The 21,649-nt window shown below is 37.9% G+C and overlaps 1 protein-coding gene across 1 annotated transcript in view; it reads left to right on the forward strand.

Annotated features, from left to right (window-relative positions):
• The window catches only part of LOC136877324 (esterase FE4), an 82,015-nt gene that overhangs the window by 13,433 nt on the left and 46,933 nt on the right, over positions 1-21,649 (forward strand). Inside the window, exon 4 of the mRNA XM_067151266.2 lies at positions 17,856-18,055. Coding sequence (XP_067007367.2) covers positions 17,856-18,055 — 200 coding nt within the window. The remainder of the gene's footprint in view (positions 1-17,855; positions 18,056-21,649) is intronic.

Genomic DNA, 21,649 nt, shown 5'->3' on the forward strand with positions numbered 1-21,649 from the left:
GTTAGAGGCGCGCAGCTGTGAGCTTGAACCCGAGACATAGTGGGTTCGAATGCCACCGTCCGCAGCCCTGAAGATGGCTTTCCGTGGTTTCCCATTTTCATACCAGACAAATGCTGGGACTGTACCCTTTAAGGCCACGGCCACTTCCTTTCCACGCGTAGCCCTTTCCTGTCTCCTCGTCGCTATATGTCCCATCCGTGTCGGTGCGACGTAAATCCTATTGTAAAAAACATTCAATTTTAAATTATAAGCTAAATTATTTCTTTTGTGTTATATTATTTAAGTAAATGTATTCAACCTGCCCCGTGGTTTGTTTGTGAGACCTGTGAAAATGTTATTATACAGCCTGAATCAAAATCTCAAAGAAACAGTTATTACAAATAAACCACGGGGGAGGTTAATTACATTTACTTAATAAATAACATAACACAAACGAAAGAATTTAGTCCGGTGAAAGTAAAGTTGGCATTATCTCCCGTTGAAATTATAATTACAATTACAATTGAATATGTTCTTTTTCTTACAATTGGCTTTACGTCACACCGACACAGAAAGGACTTACGGTGACGATGGGACAGGAAAGCGCTAGGCGTGGGAAGGAAGCGGCCATGGCCTTAATTAAGGTACAGTCCCAGTATTTGCCTGATATGAAAATGGGAAACCACCGTAAACCATCTTCAGGGTTGCCGACAGTGGGATTCGAAACCACTATCTCCCGGGTGCAAGCACAAAGCTGCGCGCCCCTTACCCCATTGCCAGCTGTCCCGGTACAATTAAATAGAAGTACGACATGATTATGCAATTAAAATCATTCAGTATTTGAATACACACTAGGAAACTAACAGACACTAAAGGGACTGCCAGACTAACGAATGAGCGTGGCAAGCGGGTGAATTATAACTCAGTGTCCATGACCTTGGAAAAAATATGTACCCCTACTACCCTTCCTCACAACACATACGAAGTCTCCACTACTTGCCGTAGTGCTATACTAATCGGTCAGCCGCGACGAACGGAATTTTGCGCGTATTTCTGCCAATAATTATGTTATACTTAAGGAAAATGAAGGAAAGAACTAGCAAATGAGACAACAGGGCTTGTAAAAAAGCTTTTTAAAAAATTATTCCTAGTTCCAGCTGGCTAAAGTGGAATAAAAATGTAATGTTTCCTCCAAAAAGTGAGGCAGGTGTCAACTGGCCCTCCTCGCCCCACCCCCTACTCGCCACTACTGTTTGTAAACACGCCAAAGGTGCAGAAAAGTAAATATAATAACTTATTGATTTATACACGTGTAGACTTTCCACTCGATAAAAAAGTTGCTTGTAAAAACTAATACTGTTCGGTGAAATACGTGTATAGAAGGCATACATCTGTTTGGAGCTTCGGCTGCATTCCGACCAGGTTGTCCAGATTAAAATAATGTCCGTGTATTCGTAGCTGCTGAACACACTAGCCATTGTCGATATGCAGACAGCAAATATAGTGCGACTGTACCATACACCAGCCTGGAACTTTGCGGTTGAAAACGAGGTTTACTAATGCAAGGGATGCATTAGAGCGGTAGCGCTGAGTAACATGCTGAGAACGACCGTCCGGTTGTTACCTCTTCACATTCTGATGTAACCTGCCACCGGGCGGTACTGCGCCTGCGAAAATCAGTTGATAGATATCCCATTCTTCACTTGTGCATGCGGGACATTTATAAGTAGAAAGTACGGCGTTCGGGAGCCACTTGGCATATATGCATTGAGAGGTGGTTTAATTTACTTGGGCATGTTAGGTATACTTCTCCCCTCTTTGCACGTTTCCAGTAGTCCAAAACTTAGATAAGGAAAACTTAACTCCTACTCTACTGTAACATCTAACCTACGTAAACAGTAAATGTAATTGAGTGTAGTACATGAAGTACAAAGCTAATGTTCACGTTGCTTTCTAAATATTACTATAATGAATGAAAGAGTCGGTAGATTCAGGTAATTTGTTGACATTAACCAGATGAATACTAGCTAAAGGGAAGGCAGTGACTTGCAGAGAGGAAATGGTGACTGCCCTGCGTAGGAAACACAGCCTTTACAAGGAAAAGGCTGGGCATATCAAGCCACGCTAAGCTCAGACCTCCTTCGTCTCTTCCTAATTCTCAGTCCGATGATAGGTTGACAGCAATTATTTTCCTCCACTCTTCTCCATTAATCACTTTATTTTCTCATAAAGACCTCCTCCTACATCTTCTCGGATATATCTCTATAAATGAAGTTGTAGGGGGTCCGCTGTCTGTAATTTCGTTTGTTTTGCCATTTTTTTATATTGATCCGTTTTTGGTCACCCAAAGACATAATAGGTGGTTTTTACTTTCCGTGTCTCTTTGCTTGTTTGTCTGTCTGTTTGTTCCACCATCACGTCGATACGGCTGGATAGATCTCTATCAAACTTCATATTTAGAGTATACGCATCCCGGGGAAGGTTTCGATATGCATACCATTTTAAAATTTTTGAATAGACGGGGGTTTATAGGAAAACCAGAACGGTTTTCCTCCATTTTCTCTTATACTATTGATTTTCTGTAAACTCCGTGGATCGTACGTGAAACGCCTCTTCATTATAAACAACTTTCGTTATGTTCCTAATTTACCTTACTCTTCACATGACGGAGAAATTTACTATTTTATGCGGGTATCATGCTCTGCATTGAGTGACCGACAGACCGACAACGAACTTACAGGTTACCATGGCAACGTCTCTGACTGCTTGCCATAAGGGAAGTAACGTATTACCATTTTCCTCATCATGCTTTTAAATTCGTGGTTGTTCCTTGGGTAGAAGACAAGAGTGGCGTCAATCGGCCTATCTGCGGGATATTGGCGGAATATCGTTGGAGGTTATAACCGCCCTCGAATAGATTAAGTAATAACAGCATAAGTCATCTTCTTATCTGTTTACCTAAGAATCACTGCGCCTAAATTTCTCCTCTGTTACCGCTTTATTATATCCACAACTCACACCAGCATAATTTATTGAGGGGCATTTGATTTTTCAATACATTCACTTGGGATTTACATATTTCTCGTTATACAGCTCCTCAGTTATAATCCATTTTCAATTAATTTCAACTTTCTTAACTGTATTATTTTTTCCTTAATTATTCCGTATGTACGCGAATGCTAGAGTCTACTGGATATATTTCCACCAAACTTCATATTTAGAATCCACCTGTCCTTCGGTAGGTCTTATGGCAAATATTGTTTCTAAACCCCTAAACTAACTGGGGGTTTATGCGAAACTGAAACAGTGATTTTGCACTCCCACAAAATACAGTATACACAAAAAGAATTAATGGAAGTCTACCTTGCCGTTATGGAAACTAATTTCTAAACCTTTTTTCTCATGCGCGTCATTTCGATACGACGATTAATAAGGGAGATATCATTAACGGACCGTTTTTCGGACTTAACTCAAGAGCGGGTGCGTGTAAAGCGTATTTCTTACAACTTGAAAACTACTGAAGATATTCGAACCATACTTTATATTTAGCATCCACCTGTCCAAAGGTAGGTTTTAAAGGTCTATAACATTTCATGTTTCCGGAATGGACCGGTGGTTTATAGGGAACCGGAATGGTGAGTCTTCCACAATATATACAGTACAAGACCAACCTGACTGGAAATCGACCAAACGTGATGGAATTCTATCTCTAAAACACTTTTCATGTGAATTTCTTCGTCAGGGGGATTAATTAGGGAGATATCATGAATGGTCAGTTTTGCAGGTTACGTCCAGCGGACATAGCCCAAAAGGTGTTGTACGTGGAGCGGATTCCTTATCATTCTCTATATAAATAAAATCGTAACGACTGTGTGCCTGTACATTGACTATTTTTGGGAAAATTTCGCACAGCTATCCGTTTAAGGGGTAATAATAGCCAATTGCATATTTTTTTGGTTTAGTTTCCTGAAAGTCCCAATTTTTACCCTCCTCGCCCAAAATCCAGATTGCGGCATAATCTGACGGACGAAAAAGAAAATAGAAATTTGACAATATTATACGTTTTAGCCCATAACGGACGGAAAACTTCCAAGATATTTAAATTTTTCCCCTTTTATCACCGAAGAATATCGAAATACGGAGGCAATTTTAATGATGGTGCAGACCATCGGGAAGTCCTAACACATAAAAGATTGCACAATCTCCGTTCAATTTGGAATGATCTACAACCTTAGTCTTATGAACTTTTTGTCGTATCTGTATCCTTTTCACGTTTAATTTTTCTCTGTTAATCGATACTGATTAAATTTGGACTTTTCACATGCATAATTCTTACTTTCAATCACTTATAGGAAATATAGAATCATCAAACTCTTCACGAAAATTGGCCCACCCAGTAGCCATATGTGAGCAAAATGCTATGTATGTAGCTGTCACATAATTATCCGAAAAGTAATGCAATGTGAGATAATCTTACAAGAACTTTACCCTGTTCAACGTTTCTAACTCAATCTGACCCAAGAATAGATGAGGTATCATAGGACCAGCCATTTAGGGCACTAAATCCGGCGTCTTATGGTACAATCCTTTGTCGATATGACGTATGTTTAGCAGCAGTTATCTGTAAATGAATGTCTGCAATATTTAAACAAGTATATACTTTCGTATGTCGATCAATATATATATTCACTGATGTCGATTTGTAGCGACCGGTAAAGGGTGTGTCTGCTATTGTAATCAGTACTCCCCATACCAACTTTGACTGGCAGTAAGAATTGGGTCCTTCTCCAACTCCTGTGTAACTGGCAGTAGTAAGCAAGGCCTAGCATTGTAATGAATTGTTCACTTTTCGATTTGACTTGCAGAAGGCAAGGGAGCATGCAGTTTTGTTTAAAACTCCCCTACTCGATTGTGTTTGGCAGTAGGCAATGGTGCTCGCAATTATAAACCAATGTCGCTATCTAAAATGTGACTGGCATTAGGCATAGTGGCCTGCTATTTTGATGAAAACTCACCAACTTGGTGTGACTGGCAGTACGCTGGCTGGCAGTAGGAAAAGGGGCCTGACATTATAATGATAACTGCACAACTCAATTTCGACTGATAGTAGGGTAGTTGCCTGCCATTATAATAAAACTCCTCAACTGTTATCTGTCTGGAAGTAGGAAAGGGGGATGCCATTGTAACAAAAACTCCCCAAATCGATTGTGACCGCGCAGTAGGCAATGGGGCCTGCAATGATAATGTAAACTTCCCAACTCGATTGTGAATGTCAGTAGGCAAGTTAGCCTGTCGTTATATCACAAATTCCTAACAATGACTTTACATTGGAAACAGCGTATGGGAACCTCCCCATGTTGTTTCTCGGATAACGCTAGGAGATATGCAATTTTAAAACAATCTTATTTACAGCATGTACAGTATTTACTTCGATATTCGAACACAATGTAGAATACCGTAGCGAAGCACGGGTACATTTGCTAGTCTGGATATATATGTAGAGGAAATGGTCTCAACAATTAATGACATAGTAACGCAACTCTACGATCGCACGCCCCAGTGCGTACGGGAAAAGGTTCCAGAGCTCCTAAACCGTGGATAGATGACGAAATTTTCCACTTAATGGCTAAACGAGACGCTGCTCATAGACGATACAAGCACTACCCAACGAATGTGAACCACCAGATTTATAAAACACTGCGTAATAAAACGACTTCTAAAATCCGAAGCGCCAGACTACGTTACGCCCATAACTTGATTAGACCTGACGTACGCCCTGCGACGATGAGGAAATCCATGAAATATTTTGGCATCAATAACCAGAAGTCTAACGAAGAACTAAATGTTAACGTAGATGAATTAAACGACCATTTCATCTCGCCCACGGGAATGAATCCGGTCGTAAAGGAGAAAACTGTAAATACATATGACAATTCGCCATCTGTGCAAAGAGATCAATTATACTTCAGTCACGTCACACCGCAAGAAGTGATTGACTGAATAAAACGCATCAAGACCAGGGCTAGGGGCATAGATAATATAGGCCATGAAATGCTCATGAAAATTCTCCAGCACATCATTTATCCATTGGTGAATATCTTTAATTACTCATTGCAACAGGGGACTTATCCGGAAATATGAAAAATGGCCATAGTTCTCCTGCTTCCGTAAATAAGATTGGCGAAGGACGTCGGTGACTATCGGCCGATTAGCATCTTATGCATATTGTCAAAAGCTTTAGAATTCATAGTTCACAACCTGATTACCAAACTATCTTACTCAACACAATCTCTTCGATATCCACCAGTCCGGCTTTAGACCGAGACACAGCATTTGCAATGCATTAACACATGTGACTGATGACATAAGGCAAGATATGGACAACAAACATCTGACAGTTCTAGCGTTATTGGACTTTAGTAAAGCTTTCGACACTGTTGACAGAGACATACTTATATCCAAATTAAATAGTTAAAATTTCTCCGCGTGTGCACTCCAGAGGATCAGATCCTATCTCACCGGTCGCCGGCAGTGTGTACTTAATAACAACAATAAAAATTGAAAATGACGTACGGTTGACGTAGGAATACAACAAGGATCTCTACTGGGCCCCCTATTTTTCTCTTTGTATATAAATGGCATAGCTTCCGGATTAAAACACTGTAAATACAACTTATACGCTGATGACCTACAGGTATATACATACAGCAAACCCGAAAACCTACACTCAGAAACACGTCACCTTAATGAAGACTTGATGACCATAGATACATGGGCCAGAAATCACCTATTAAAATTAAACCCAGCAAAATCCCAGGCAATAATTATTGGTTACCCTACATTACTTCGCAAATTCAATCGAACAGCGTTACCACAGTTGTCCTTAAGTTGTACTACCATACAGTATAACCAAAATGTAAGAAATCTTGGTATAATATTTGACGAACATCTGTCCTGCTCCTCCCAAACTATATCTGTGTGTAGAAAAATATACGGAACGCTACACAGTCTCAGTAAATTCAAATACACTTTCCCTTTTAAACTACAGAAAATGATTGTTGAATCACTCGCATTACCTCTTTTTGATTATTGCGGTATAGTTTATAACAACCTAGGAGTAGACTGGGGAAGGAAATTACAGTGTGCTGAGAATGCTTGTGTAAGATTTATCTGTGGACTTCGCTACGCTGACCATGACACACCGTCTTACACTCGGCTCGGGTGGCTTCGGCTGCAAGAACGACGCACACTTCATACTCTTTGTTTTTTTGCATAATATTCTTAAAACTTCTCAACCAGCCTATCTCCGTGATCGCATGAAGCTCCCCTCCACAGACCATAACAAAAATACCCGATCCTGGAGCACCATGTGTTTATCCCTTCCTGTACACAGAACAGCAATCTACACGAAATGATTCACCGTTACCGCATCCCGACAATGGAATCTCTTATCAGTGGACGTCAGAAGCATGTCCAGCAGCTCAGCTTTTAAACATGCCTGTGTCGAAACACATGCATGAATCATCAAGTTATGACCTGAAAACACCTCCTCCTATCCTACCGCCTCTCCATCATAATTTCCCTCTCCCCTTCACAGATCTTCTTCTTTTTCTTCATCACGTTCGTCTTCTTACTAATCCTTCTCTTCCCCTCTCAGTTGAAGGCGATATTTCGGTGTACTGTAGAAACGTATGTATTTTCTAAACTTTCTCTTAAGTAGTAGTTATAGTACACATTATTCATATATATTTTATGTTCTCTACGTACGATTTGCATTATATTGATGATATGATTTTTGTAAGTGTGATTACCTTTGTTAATAATATTACTGTTATTATTGTTAATATTATCATATTATTGTCATCAGTAGTTATTGGTAAGTGTTCTAGGTTAAGACTAGTTAAGTGTAAGAAAGGGAATACATCCCTACCTTTGCCAGGATAAATAAACCATATTATTATTATTATTAGTATTATTATTATTGCACTCTAGGTTTTCCTCGTCCTTTCTTGTCATGAATCATTCCTTCCATTACGTTTAACTTCTGTGACTGGTCAATTCATTGATGTCTTCTTTTCCTTACCGTTGCTAGTAGAGAAATTTTTCACCTATTCGTTTAAGAATTTCTTCATTAGAGAGTTCTTCTGTCTACGAAAAATTTTCCATCCTCCTTCAGCACCACACCTCATATACCTCCAGACATCCAATTTTCCTAGCTATACAAGGCCACACTCCAGACATATCACTTCACAAATCTCTTTCTGGTTTCCACATTTAGGTCCCTTCACGTAAACAGCACCCACTCCTTGTGATGGGCTACATTTATCTGAGCAATTTTCCTTCGCTTTATGTCGACCGAAATTTTGACATCCAGAGTGATTTTACTTCGTAAGTAGGTACTGGTGTTTGCCTGTCTGAGTGGTGGTATATCATCCATTCTGATGTCGACTGCAATATTTTGGCGGTTGCGTGTCATTATTTCCGTCTTCTTTGTATTTATTTTCATGTTATACTTCTCTCGCAAGATCTTGTTGATTGCCTGCAACTATTTTTTGTAGCTTCTCTTCGTTCACCTATTGACGGCTATGTCATCAGAAAATCTTAACATTTTGACTTCCCCTTCACTGCTCTTCATCCCTTCTTTTTCGAATACCCCAAGCTACCATATCGTCTTAACATTCCTTAATGCCTTTCAATATATGAGTTGAATAACACTAGTGACAAATTAATTAATGTTATTGGCTTTACGTCCCACTAACTACCTTTTAAGGTTTCAGAGAAGCCGATGTGCCAGAATTTAGACCCGCAGGAGTTCACTTAAGTGCAAGTAAATCGACCGACACGAGGCTGACGTATTTTAGGACATTCAAATACCACCGAATTCAGCTAGGATCGAACCTGCCAAGTTGGGGTCACAAGGCCAGCACCTCAACCGGCTGAGGCATTCATCCCGGCAGGTGACAAATTATGTCCCTGTCATACTCCTTACCGTATGTATGTGCCTTGTACTTCACCAATTGTATTTGAGGTGCCCTTCTGATTTTTATACAGTTCGCCCATCATTCGCCTGTCTCCGAAATCTAGACCAACATTAGCCGCAATCCTCATTAACATATTCCAGTTCACATTATCGATGATTTTATCTAAATGCACAAGTCCACTATGATTTTCTTATGTCGAGCATTTTAACTATAACATGTCGTAACTTTAAGATAGTTTCCCTTGTACCTCTGTTACGTCTAAATCCAAACTCGTCTTCAGATAAATTTGGTTCTACTTTATTATCTATTCGGTTAAATATTGTTCTTATCAATATTTTTGATTCGTGCAACAATAGACTCGGAGTGCATTGGTATTAACATCCCAGAGGTCCAAGTTTCTTTGATATTGGAATTATGGGGCAATTTTTGAAATCTTGTGGAATTTCTCTGGTTTTACTCATTTCCGTGATCGGTTTAAACATAAAGCCGTCCATTTCTTCGTCAAATCCCTGTACAGGGTATCGCTTCTCCACTCACGTCATCTTGTCCTGGTTCTTTATTAACCTTTATTCCTATAATATCCGTAAGACTCTTCCTCCGTTAAAGAGGATCCTACTTGAAAATTTCTTATGAAACCTTCATTTTCAAGATCGCCTATCTCGGCTGGAACTTCACATAATTTCTCTATTTACCGCTCCAATGACCCACTTCTTAGATCCCGAATATTTCTCATTTTTGTTAACATGCTGTCAGTACAGTCAATGTCTGTCTGGAATTGAATTCTTAACGTATCATAAGCTGTTACTGTACTTCCTTTCTCGATATTTTCCTCTATTTCCTTCCACCTTCTGGTAATGTATTTTTCCTTTGCCTTCTTTGACTCTTTGTTGACTAGATTTCGGAGCCTTTTATGACTTCTAATTCCTTCTTCACGCTTCGGGGTTTTTCAATTTCCTGCGGACGTTCAATCATATCTACCGTTCTCGATTGTTTCCGTACTTGTGTCTCCTTTTTTTATATTTTCTGATTCGCATATCTGAGGATATAGTGCTTAAGGCCAATCCATTTCTCGTTTAATGTATCAGTGAATATTTCTTTAATCTTCTACTGTACCAGTTTTTGATAGTTTTTTACAAGGATAATGAAAGGCTGATGGAGGCAATAAAGAAACGACGACTGAAGTTTTACGGACATCTGTTCATGATGGATGCAACACGACTAACGAAGCAGTTTTTTAATGTGTTGTGCAATAGTCTTAACGTCTCGCATAAATGATTCAAGGAAGTAGGGAAGGACTTCCAGATCACGGGATTGATTTAAGAGGACATTTCTAACCAAGCAAAATACAGATTAGATATCAAGATCCTTAAGGGCTTCCACGATGAGAAAAAGAAGAACATTGGGTGGACAGATGAGGAAAGACAGGTGGCCAGAGAGTGCAACGTTTCTGAGCTGCAAAATAAAGCTTCAAGAAATGCCTTATAGTTACTTGACGCGTTACAAAGTATGTCTCTCAAAGAAAATCATCAATAGAATTCTTATCTGTCAAGTGTAGTAACTAACTGCATTGAGGGATGCGGCAGTACTATCTGTAAGTATTACCGACTCGCGCTAGAAAAACTTTATGGAATGATTGGATGGCTATTTAGAAACTTCATACCTGTCTATTCACAGTAATAATGGGACCTGAACAATTGACCTAGTCTTTTGTACACAGGAAAAGTTTAAGTCGACCTTTCAACGCCCACATAAGAAAAACTTGTTTGCCTGCATTCACATTTACAAACAAGTGCTGTTATTTTAGCTTTTATCTGACAATCTCCTAGTTACGTCTTCAGTTCGGTGCACATGCCGTGCTGTCACAAGGCAGAAAAGTGTACTCTGTGAACGATAAATTGAACATAACCGAGTGTGTGAAGAACGGAAAGTCGAATGTGTGTATTTTAAATGCATTATATTTCATTAAATTTGCTCTCTTCTAGTATACTACATTCAATCCAATCTTCTGCCACTCCATAAGTCATTTTCTACTTATCACTGTTAAGATATTATTCAGTGAAAAGCGCACAATGTGCAAAAACAGTTTTTGTACAGAAGGTCAACTATGCTAATGCCATTCTTATTATTGAGGTTGTCCTCATTTTACAGTTTTGTGCATGGTATCTTTCACAACGATCGTTGCACAGGTTACATGTACAGTCTTCGTTCGGCTGGGGGAAGTTTTTGGTTTGGAAGAATCTGTGGTGAAATCCATGAGTGGCGTAACGTGTAATTACGTGCCGTAGCTCGTAATTTGCTTGCTTACACTCTTCTGTCATTATGGCGACCGTGGAATAGAAGTCGGATCAAATAGCATTTCGTTTCTCGTTTAAAGTTTGGCGTGCATTCTCGTAGGGCTTGGTGATTGATAGACAAAACTGTGTTCTGATATCGTCAATGAAGTAGTCATCTTTGGTTAGAACATATGTTAACCTTGAAGATGCTGACTTCCCAATGCCTAGAATTCTCTTGAGATATCGGGTCTTGACTTTTTCTATTGTCATCAGGTCGCTGATTGTGAGTTTTTCCCAGGTGATGCTAATCCCATAGGTTGCTATTGGTGATATGGCTGTCCTGAACAGTAACATTGCTGTACCCAATGATATTTGTTGAGGTTGTTGAATGTTGTAGATGGCTATTATTGCTGCGGCTGCTATTTCTTTGACGTGGATATTGTAGGATGTTAGAGTAGTTTGGAGGGTGACTCCAAGGTACTTGAATTTCGGCACTACGTTTAGTGGTTTGTTGTGCATGGTTATTGTATTTTTAGGTGCATGTTTTCCTCCTTTCCTAAAGGTCATTTGTTTAGTTTTGTTGTGGTTTATTTGCAAACCGTTTCTTTCTGCCCTTGATGTGAGCCTTTTGAGGACCTTTTGGAGTTCTTCTATGTTTTCTGAGCCTATTGCCATATCATCTGCGTAAAGTATAAGCAATGCTGAGGTATCTGTGATTATTTCTGCGATGTCTGCTGTCATGATGTTGAATAAAATTGGGCTGATTGGGTCACCTTGTAGGACTCCGTTTGTGTGGGTTATGTTTTTGGATATTGTTATGCTACATGTGATAATTATCATTCTTGATCCGTATTGATGATACTTGAATGAATAATATCAATAAGTTAATTTATTGAATTTACCACCTAATCAATACAAAATGTCTTATTTTAGTTGGTTTACTTTGGCATATTAACTAAAATGGTACATGTTTCGCCTTGAATTCAGGCATCATCAGCCATTGTCTTAACTTTAAAATAGAAACACGCACCTGATTTATATAGCCTATATATGAAATAAAACAAAAAACCTTACAGAGACAAGAATTACAATTAACATATAGTAAAAGAATTAAAGTTAAGTTGGTTATAAAGATATTACAATGAGTGAGTAAAATTACAATTGGTGAAAGTAATGGTGATATGACATTAGAAGGCTTCTGTTATAATTAAAAAGAAAGAACAAAGCACCAGTCTGTCATAAACGAGTGATAGGATTGCTAAAAATTATGTTGGCCGACCAGCGGTTACAACGAAAATGACAATGATAATCGTATTTAATAAAAATGTAGAATAAAATAGTAGTGAAATATGGTCATGTGACCGTCAATATTTGTTGACAAGAGATAAATCGAAAGTCAATGGCATATGGTGATATGGTTCAGTTTAATAAAAATACGAAGTTGAATAACGATGTTTAAATAGGGCCCTTATGGACCCCCTCAATTTGTTGCAAATGCTGCAATGTTGTTAAGAATGTGAAGATGATTGACATTCAAGTCGAAACAGAAGATTTACAGTTGAATCTGTAAAAGGAAACAATAACGTGGTGTTAATTGAGTGAAAAATCATAATGAAATGTTAAAGTGAAGATTGTGTACACTTACCATTAGACTAAGAGAGGGTAGTTTGTTACGTTATTAACAGAACGTTATTGTCGACTGTCTGCTTCTTACTGCGAGTGTTGTAATTGTATGTTTGAGTTGGAGGTGGAACTGTTTGCGAAGGTGTGACTATGGGCTTGTTTGTAGTACTTGGAGGGGAGTTGCTATTGGCGGAAGAGAGAGAAGGAAGTGTATTGCTGCGCGTGTTGTAACGGTTAGATGCCGTTGGAGGGAGCGAAAATACAGTGGATGTGGCTAAGTGTCTATTGGTTGCATTTGAATTAGAGGTACTGGCGGTGAGGGAAAGGGAGGGGATTGTGTTAGTTGTAGAGGAGGTAGGGGCTTATTGATTTGAGCTTGAAAACTTTTAGGAATATATTGGTGAGGGGAATTGAATCTTGTAATAGACATAAAGTCTGTTCGTAAAAGGGGATTTTTTATCAATGATATCGTTTAAGTTCTTATCTTTGTTGAAATGTTGGTCGAGGAAAATGAATAAATTTTCATACTCAGTCATAAGTTTACTTTTGTTGACTCTTTTAAGGATATGAAGGTCTTGTTCTATAGTGGTAAATTTATGTCCTGTGTCCCTCATGTGGTTGGCCATTGCTGAAAATTTGTTATGTCTTTGTGCATTACAATGCTCGGCGTATCTAGTGGAGAAGCTGCGGCCAGTTTGGCCAATATAAGAAATTTTTTTGCTAGGGGCTTTACGTCGCACCGGCACAGATAGGTCTTATGGCGACGATGGGATAGGAAAGGCCTAGGAGTTGGAAGGAAGCGGCCGTGGCCTTAATTAAGGCACAGCCCCAGCATTTGCCTGGTGCGAAAATGGGAAACCACGGAAAACCATTTCCAGGGCTGCCGATAGTGGGATTCGAACCTACTATCTCCCGGATGCAAGCTCACAGCCGCGCGCCTCTACGCGCACGGCCAACTCGCCCGGTATAAGAAAAATTACATGTGGAGCATTTTAGTCTGTATATTCCTGATCCAGAGTAACTATTGTCTGTGATGTTAATAGAGTTATGATTAAAGAATAGATTGCGATTAGTGTTTTTGTTGTATAGGCTATTTTTACATCGTGCTTCATTAGTGAATTGGATATCGGATAAATTCCATGGTTATTGAACATGAATTTAGCGTATTTTGGTTTAACGGGTTTCAATGGGGGTTAAATTTGTAGCTAATTTTAATTTGGTTTTAATGATGATTTTATCAATTGTATCTGTATGAAATCCGTTGAATTTACCTATTTCTTTAATGAATTGTAATTCTTTCTTTAAATTGCTGGGGGACATAGGTATTTTTAATGCCCTATATATTAGACTGTGATATGTGGCTTTTTTATGTGAGTTGGGATGTAAAGAATCATTTTTTTGTGCTTGTTGGAGAAAAGGTGGATTTTCTGTATATTTGGAAGTGGAACTTGTTTGATAATCGTGTGATTTTGATGTCTAAGAAATTTAAAGAGCTATTGATTTCATCTTCTTTAGTGAATTTAATGTTATTGTCCAAATTGTTGAGGAAGGATAATATGTTATCACTGTTATTAATTTGTTTATCTATTATTGCTATGGTATCATCGACATAACGATGCCAAAGACGGAGTCCGTTGATGTTATTGATAATCTTGCTGTGTTCGAGGTTATCTAAGTATATATCAGCTAATATTCCAGATAACGGGTCTCCCATCGCCAAACCTTCGTGTTTGTAAATTTTCTTATTGAAGGTGAAGTAATTGTTTTTTAAAACGAAAGTAAGTAATTTTGACCACTCATCAATTTCGATTTTACTCAATTTGCTATGTTTCCATAGATTGTTCCTTATGATATTAATAGTATTCTTGATAGGGATATTTGTATACATGTTGGTGATATCGAAAGAGCATAAAACGTGGTTTTGTTGTAGATTGAATTTATTTAGGGAATTGCAAAGTTCGATCGAGTTTTTTTATGGGGTTGGAGTTGTTGAATTTGAAATGTTTTTTCAGGAATTTGTGTAAGAATTGAGAAGTTTTATTGGTAGGACTATTCATACTATTAATTATAGGTCGAATGGGGACTTCCTTTTTATGAATTTTGGGTAATGATCTTGCTGTAGGTAACTTTGGGTTCATTATGGTTAATTTTTGATAATCTTGATCATTTAAAATAAAAGTAGAATTTTTGAGAAAGTTCTTTAAGCCGCGCTGTATTTTGTTTGTTGGATTTTTATTAATTATAGTATAGGTTTTGTCTGATAGAACGGTTTCTGTTTTACCTATGTAACTTGTTTATTCATTATTACCATAGTGTTGCCTTTATCTGCTTTGGTTATTACTACATTACTATTATGGATTTTAGATTTCAGATTTAGGATTTGTTTTGAGATGTTGTAGTTGTTGTTAGATGTTATCTCATTAAACAATGTTGGGAGTCTCTTTTTTACTTCATAACGTACGTCATTTTGCTTCTCAATCGGAATTTGTTTATCAATATTAGTTTCGGTTTCAGCGATGGTGGTAATTATGTCGTCTGCTTTTTTGTGATTAGGCCAATTGTATTTAATACCCTTACCCAATAGATTCATCTCTTGTTTGGAGAAGGCAGTATTAGATAGATTAATAGTAGTGGAAATGTTAGTCAAATGGGAAGGGGACACTTTGTTAGTTGTGTTATGGTCGGAAGTTTTGCGTTTGTTTTCTTGTAAACAAGATAATTTATGGTTTAGGGTTTTCCGTTTCCTGTCTAATATGTAAGATAGTTTAAGGTCAGTGTGCCTTAAAAATGAATTCCATTCGAGTGGAGATAGTTTTTGAGAGATGGTCAAATGTGTCCTATATAATTGTAAATTCAATAGATATTTCTTCCTGTATAAGAGCTTGATTTCACTTTTTAACCATATAAACATAACAAATTTTCAGCAATGGCCAACTACATAAGGGACACAGGACATAAATCTACACTACAGAACAAGACCTTCATATCCTTAAAAGAGTCAACAAAAGTAAACTTATGACTGAGTATGAAAATTTATTCATTTTCCTCGACCAACATTTCAACAAAGATAAGAACTTAAACGATATCATTTATAAAAATCCCCTTTTACGAACAGACTTTATGTCTATTACAAGATTCAATTCCCCTCACCAATATATTCCTAAAAGTTTTCAACCTCAAATCAACAAGCTCCCCTACCTCCTCAACAGTAACTCTTCTGTTTCGACTTGAATGTCAATCATCTTCACATTCTTAACAACATTGCAGCATTTGCAACAAATTGAGGTGGTCCATAAAGGCCCTATTTAAACATCGTTATTCAACTTCGTATTTTATTAAACTGAACCATATCACCATATGCCATTGACTTTCGATTTATCTCTTGTCAACAAATATTGACGGTCACATGACCATATTTCACTATTATTTTATTCTACATTTTTATTAAATACGATTATCATCGTCATTTTCGTTGTAACCGCTGGTCGGCCAACATAATTTTTAGCAATCCTATCACTCGTTTATGACAGACTGGTGCTTTGTTCTTTCTTTTTAATTATAACAGAAGCCTTCTAATGTCATATCACCATTACTTTCACCAATTGTAATTTTACTCACTCATTGTAATATCTTTATAACCAAATTAACTTTAATTCTTTTACTATATGTTAATTGTAATTCTAGTCACTCTAAGGTCTTTGTTTTATTTCATAATAGGCTATATAAATCGGGTGCCTGTTTCTATTTTAAAGTTAAGATAATGGCTGATGATGCCTGAATTCAAGGCGAAACATGTACCATTTTAGTTAAAATGCCAAAGTAAACCAACTAAAATAAGACATTTTATACTGATTAGGTGGTAAATTCAATAAATTAACTTATTGATATTATTCCATTTAGGGTTATGTTGTCTGATATTTGGACATAGTTATGTTTGAGGATATTCGAGATTATGATTGCTATCAGATGTGTAACCCCTATTAGGTAATTGAGTTTCCGGACGAGTGTTGCTCTATCAACAAGCTCAAAAGCCTTACGATAGTCTACGAAGACTACAAAATATTTCTTTCCTGGATGCCTTAAATTATCATGGACTTGTTCTATTAGGTATTTTACGGCATGTAGTGTGCTTCATCCCTTTCGGAAGCCGAATTGATTTTCTGGTATCTGGGAGTCTATTTCTTCTGCAAGCCTGATTGTTAAGATTTTCATGAAGATTTTGAATGATGTATTTTCGAGGGCTATACCTCGATATGAATCAGGATTGTCAGTTTCTCCTTTCTTAAACATCATTTTGATTGTTGACAATCTCCATTGCTCTGGAATTTCCCCAGTGTGCATGCATGTGTTGAATAGTTCTACCCAATAGTCTAGCATGACAGGTAGAGATTCTTTCAGGTGTTCTGTGCAGATGCTGTCTGGGCCGGGGGCCTTTACATTTTTTGCTGCTGTTATTGTATTATATATTTCCTGCCTCGTTATGGGGATGTGATTCTCCGTCATTGTTACTTTAGTTAATTCAAAGGCTGTTGATAGGTGTTGGAGGTTGAGAATCTCTGTTAAGATATAACGTGGCGGTAAAGCATGACTCCGAAACCGCGTTAAATAGAGCTTATGCTGTATTTTGACTTATCGTCCTGTAGGTTGCATTTTCGAGTTCAGGTTTTCGCTGGGAATGATAAGTCCATTTGCGATGTTTTACCGAGTTTTAATTAATTGGTCGAGAGTAAAAACCAAATGTACCGACATAATACGACATGGATACCTCAACGGATGGATTTCAGTTAACCTTTAATGTAATCGAATAAATATGACAGGAATAAATCCACGACCTTGGGATCCATTGGGAGTAGGTTCGGCAGAATTCACATGTACATAACATTTAAAGAATTCCCTGAGTTAAAACTTTCTTAGTACTAAGCAATTTTAACTCCGATGAAAATTCTGTGTAGAGAAATGGGTTGACATATTAATATTAGTTGAAAATTCTGTTTTCCAGGTCTGTTTCGCAGTGCCATTGGTCAAAGTGGTTCATCATCCAACGCCTGGGCTGTAGCAGATAAACCCAGAAAGAATGCTTTCCTAGTTGGAAAAGCTTTGGGATTCACTGGAGAGTCCAGTCAAGATCTGGTGGACTTCCTGCGCAACGTCAGCCCCGACGAACTGCTCATGACATCAGCTGCCACCATAAATGTAGAAGTAGGTTTCAATCATTAGCATTTATATTGCTTATAAATACAGAGGTCATTTCATAAATTATGGCAAACATGTTATATCTTCAGAACATGCGGGAACACAGTTAGTGATGTTTGAAAATATGTATCACACATTGATGAACGCTGCCGACTACTAGAGTCTGGGTACTTAAGTGACTAGTTAACAACGCTCTAAACTGTTAGTGTTCTACTACCCATGCTCTAAGATAATTAAAATCTTCCTTCTTTCGTAATATGACATGACATATTTCACCAGAAAGTGTTGATTGCAAAGAGCATGAGGTCTTTCTGAGGGGTACCTAGTCCATAGGAGAGGGTACAGAGAGGGAGGTTCACAAGGCGAAATAATAGATATTATAACTTTCTTCCATTTATTCAATCTATGAAAAGTTACCCTATTATATTGCTGAACTGTAGCAATCATAGATATTTATTGGAAAATAAACCCCAATTCGAACAAGAAAATATCGAAAAAATTACGCTGATCGAGCAAAATACAACTGAATGATGTCCTTTTCAATCAGTTATGGCCATCATGGCTTTCTCGAGGTAAAACAATAAAGTGCTTTGTATGTAGGTTAATATTCCACTCCAACGAAATTCTAAAGTCCTTTAAATTATCACTTGTGATTTCGAAGTATGCTTTTTCTACGTAAATTAAACAAATACAATTTTGTAATTCCTTCTCGTGAACATCTCAAACTATCTATATTCAAACATAGAACACTTGAAATTAAATCCGATCTCCTGGTATAAGGATCTAGGTATTGTCCTATTTTACGTAATTTATTATACACTTTACGTGAATATTGCAAATCGAAAGTTTATGGTACGTTTTCACAATGAATATAGCACTGAATTGAAATTCTACTGTTCCAACAAGTGTGAACATACGATATTACGAGAGCACACTGTCTTCAAAAAGTCTGTCTTTCCTCTTAAATATTGTAAAGCTTTAATTTTCAAAGTTTATAAAATATCAAGTAAGTAACTTTTGAATTCAGTTAATGTTCTTCGTCAGCAATGGAACATTCTGTTGAAAGTCAAAATTATGTTCCTGAATGAAAAGACACTTATATCACCTGAAATATGTTTTCTTGTTGAGCTCGAGCTGTTGAATGCTGCTATGCAAGCAGCAATCTGAAACTCGGCTAACAGCAAGTACCACGATGTTCCATAGTACCACGTCCCAGAATCCGTCCCCCTAGTACCAAGTCCACGTTCCGCATTGATCTGCATCAAATCACCGTCGATCTCCGTCGTTCTCCGTCGATATTCGCCGTTCTCCGTCGATCTCCGTTGTCTTGAGTCAGGATTTCTCATGTTAATAAAAGAGTGGCTTTAACACGAGAAAGTCCATCCTACCACGCCCCTGTTGAGTGCTCTGTGTTGAAACAAGCACCATTTGATTTGTGCTGTTAGAACTGATTATAACTGTTTCGGAAATAATCACCATTCACTAGATGATATACGTGTCGAAGCATTGTTTCTTTTCATAAGTTGCAATAATTTGGAAATGAGAAAACATATTTCTATGCATAGTTCATCTTTACACTCACTGCACACCGTTCGTCTTGTCAGAAATAACTCTCATTCGAAGCACAGTTCATTATGACTCACTTTCGCGGCAAGGAAATAAATAAGTAATAGCTCTCTCTCGTAATATATCGTAATGTTCCTTCTCACCATCACAGTTCCTCAAGTATTCGTGTACGAATCCTATAGTTCACAATGTCACTAAAATACGAAGTATGCGCAAAGTATTACGGCGTATTTGGAGTTCATTATACATTCTATTCACACGAATTTTTTCAAATGGTACAGTCTGTTACTATAATTAGCGAACAGTATTTACACACAAGTTAAATTGTTTTAGATTTTGATAATACTCAAAATAGTCAATGTGTTGCAAACCTGCACTCACAATGTTCTAGGTTGATACATTTCAAGGCCATTACAATTTGAAGTAGTCGTGGTAACTTCAAGTTGGTTAAAGTTATTTACACGAAAACTGAGATATTTTGTAAGTTCAAATATTGCTGAAATATAACAAGTCTTACGACTTCGATGTTATAAACACGTTAATTTCCGAAGTTCAAATGTCCCTGATGAATTGTAAATCCAACAATTTATAGGTTACTCACTGGTGTTCACATAAACTAAGTGTCAACATGCTGTCGAAAATTATGCAAGTATTTCGACGTTCCCGTAGAATGAACACTGAGTTCGACTTCACTAGTCGCGAGCAGCATGAACCGGCGAGCCAGCTGTGAAGGGTTTGAACTGGTCTGCTCTGCCCGGAACCTCGAGTTATATTCCGTAAGGCCAAGGTTACTCGCCACGTCACGAGGAGAAATGTGGTTCCTTTCTCGCTTATGTCTCTTGAACGACTTGATGGAATTTCTTGAGATTGACATATGTTTGCCTTCAGAACACTAGCTACACGATGCGGGATGTCTCATTTCTGTATTTTCATCAATTAAAATTTTAGAAGATTTTCTTCTAGTACATTCGAGAGAAAGGCATACAACATGTGGTTCATCGCTCATGACGTGTCCTGCTTGCCACGTGGCACTTCGTATCGTGCTCACATAAGATATCGGGCACATGAACACATATTACTGCCGTCATTTTCCAAATATTCTGGCAACTTTAAAATAATGTACCTGGCTGAAACAGTACCACATCGACCAGCTCAAGTAAGGCAAGATGAACACTGCTGAAAGAAAACACCTTGTCAGTATGGGTTCGAGTTGTATTCTGGACATTTTATTTCTTAATTCTAAACAAATTTGTTCACCTTTAAGTCCATGAGTTTCAAATAATTTTTCACCACTGGAGTAGCCCCAGCAGTGCTCCAGATAAGACTCCAGATGCTCTTCAATGGTGATAATGGTCTGTTTGTAATCCTGTCAAACCATTCTATTATTTCGAGTGCATTTTCGGTAAGATGGAGACATTTACTGTCCATATATATAGCTAGTGACCACGAACAGTTTCGTTATACATTCTGGCGTTTACTTGCAACAGTTGTTTATTTCCCATCCCAGAAATTCTCAAAAGTCAAGATGGCTGATCTGATAAGTCTCGTTTGAGTTCGTTCTTGACGTTAACGTACCAGGGAATTTTTGTTTGATTCAGTAGGTTTCCATTAGATCGCTGTGTTGAGCACAGGGTTCATCCTACCTACTTCAAACAGTTGTTTATTTCTCATCGCAGAAAGTCCCAAAAGTCACAATGGCTGATCTGATAAGTCTCGTTTGAGTTCGTTCTTGACGTTAACGTACCAGGGAATTGTTGTTTTTGGTTTTGAGTCAAAATGGTTCAAAATGCGTTTCATGCATCGAGAGTCTTCTATGCGTCGTATATGACTGTAGGAGTAAGCCGCGTGCTTGAGCACTGTGCCCATGATCTTCTATATTGGAGTGGATAGCTTGTCTGAATGTTCATGTTTTGGGCCAAAAGTTGTTGATTTTCATTATCACTTGTATCTCTAACTTAGCGAGCGTTTGTTTATGAAAATGGTAAGGCATTCTGACGCATAGAGAAATACCGACTTGACGACAATATTCATTGA

The sequence above is a fragment of the Anabrus simplex genome, chromosome 7 (genome assembly GCF_040414725.1).
Source record: "Anabrus simplex isolate iqAnaSimp1 chromosome 7, ASM4041472v1, whole genome shotgun sequence".
NCBI classification, from domain to species: Eukaryota; Metazoa; Arthropoda; class Insecta; order Orthoptera; family Tettigoniidae; genus Anabrus; species Anabrus simplex.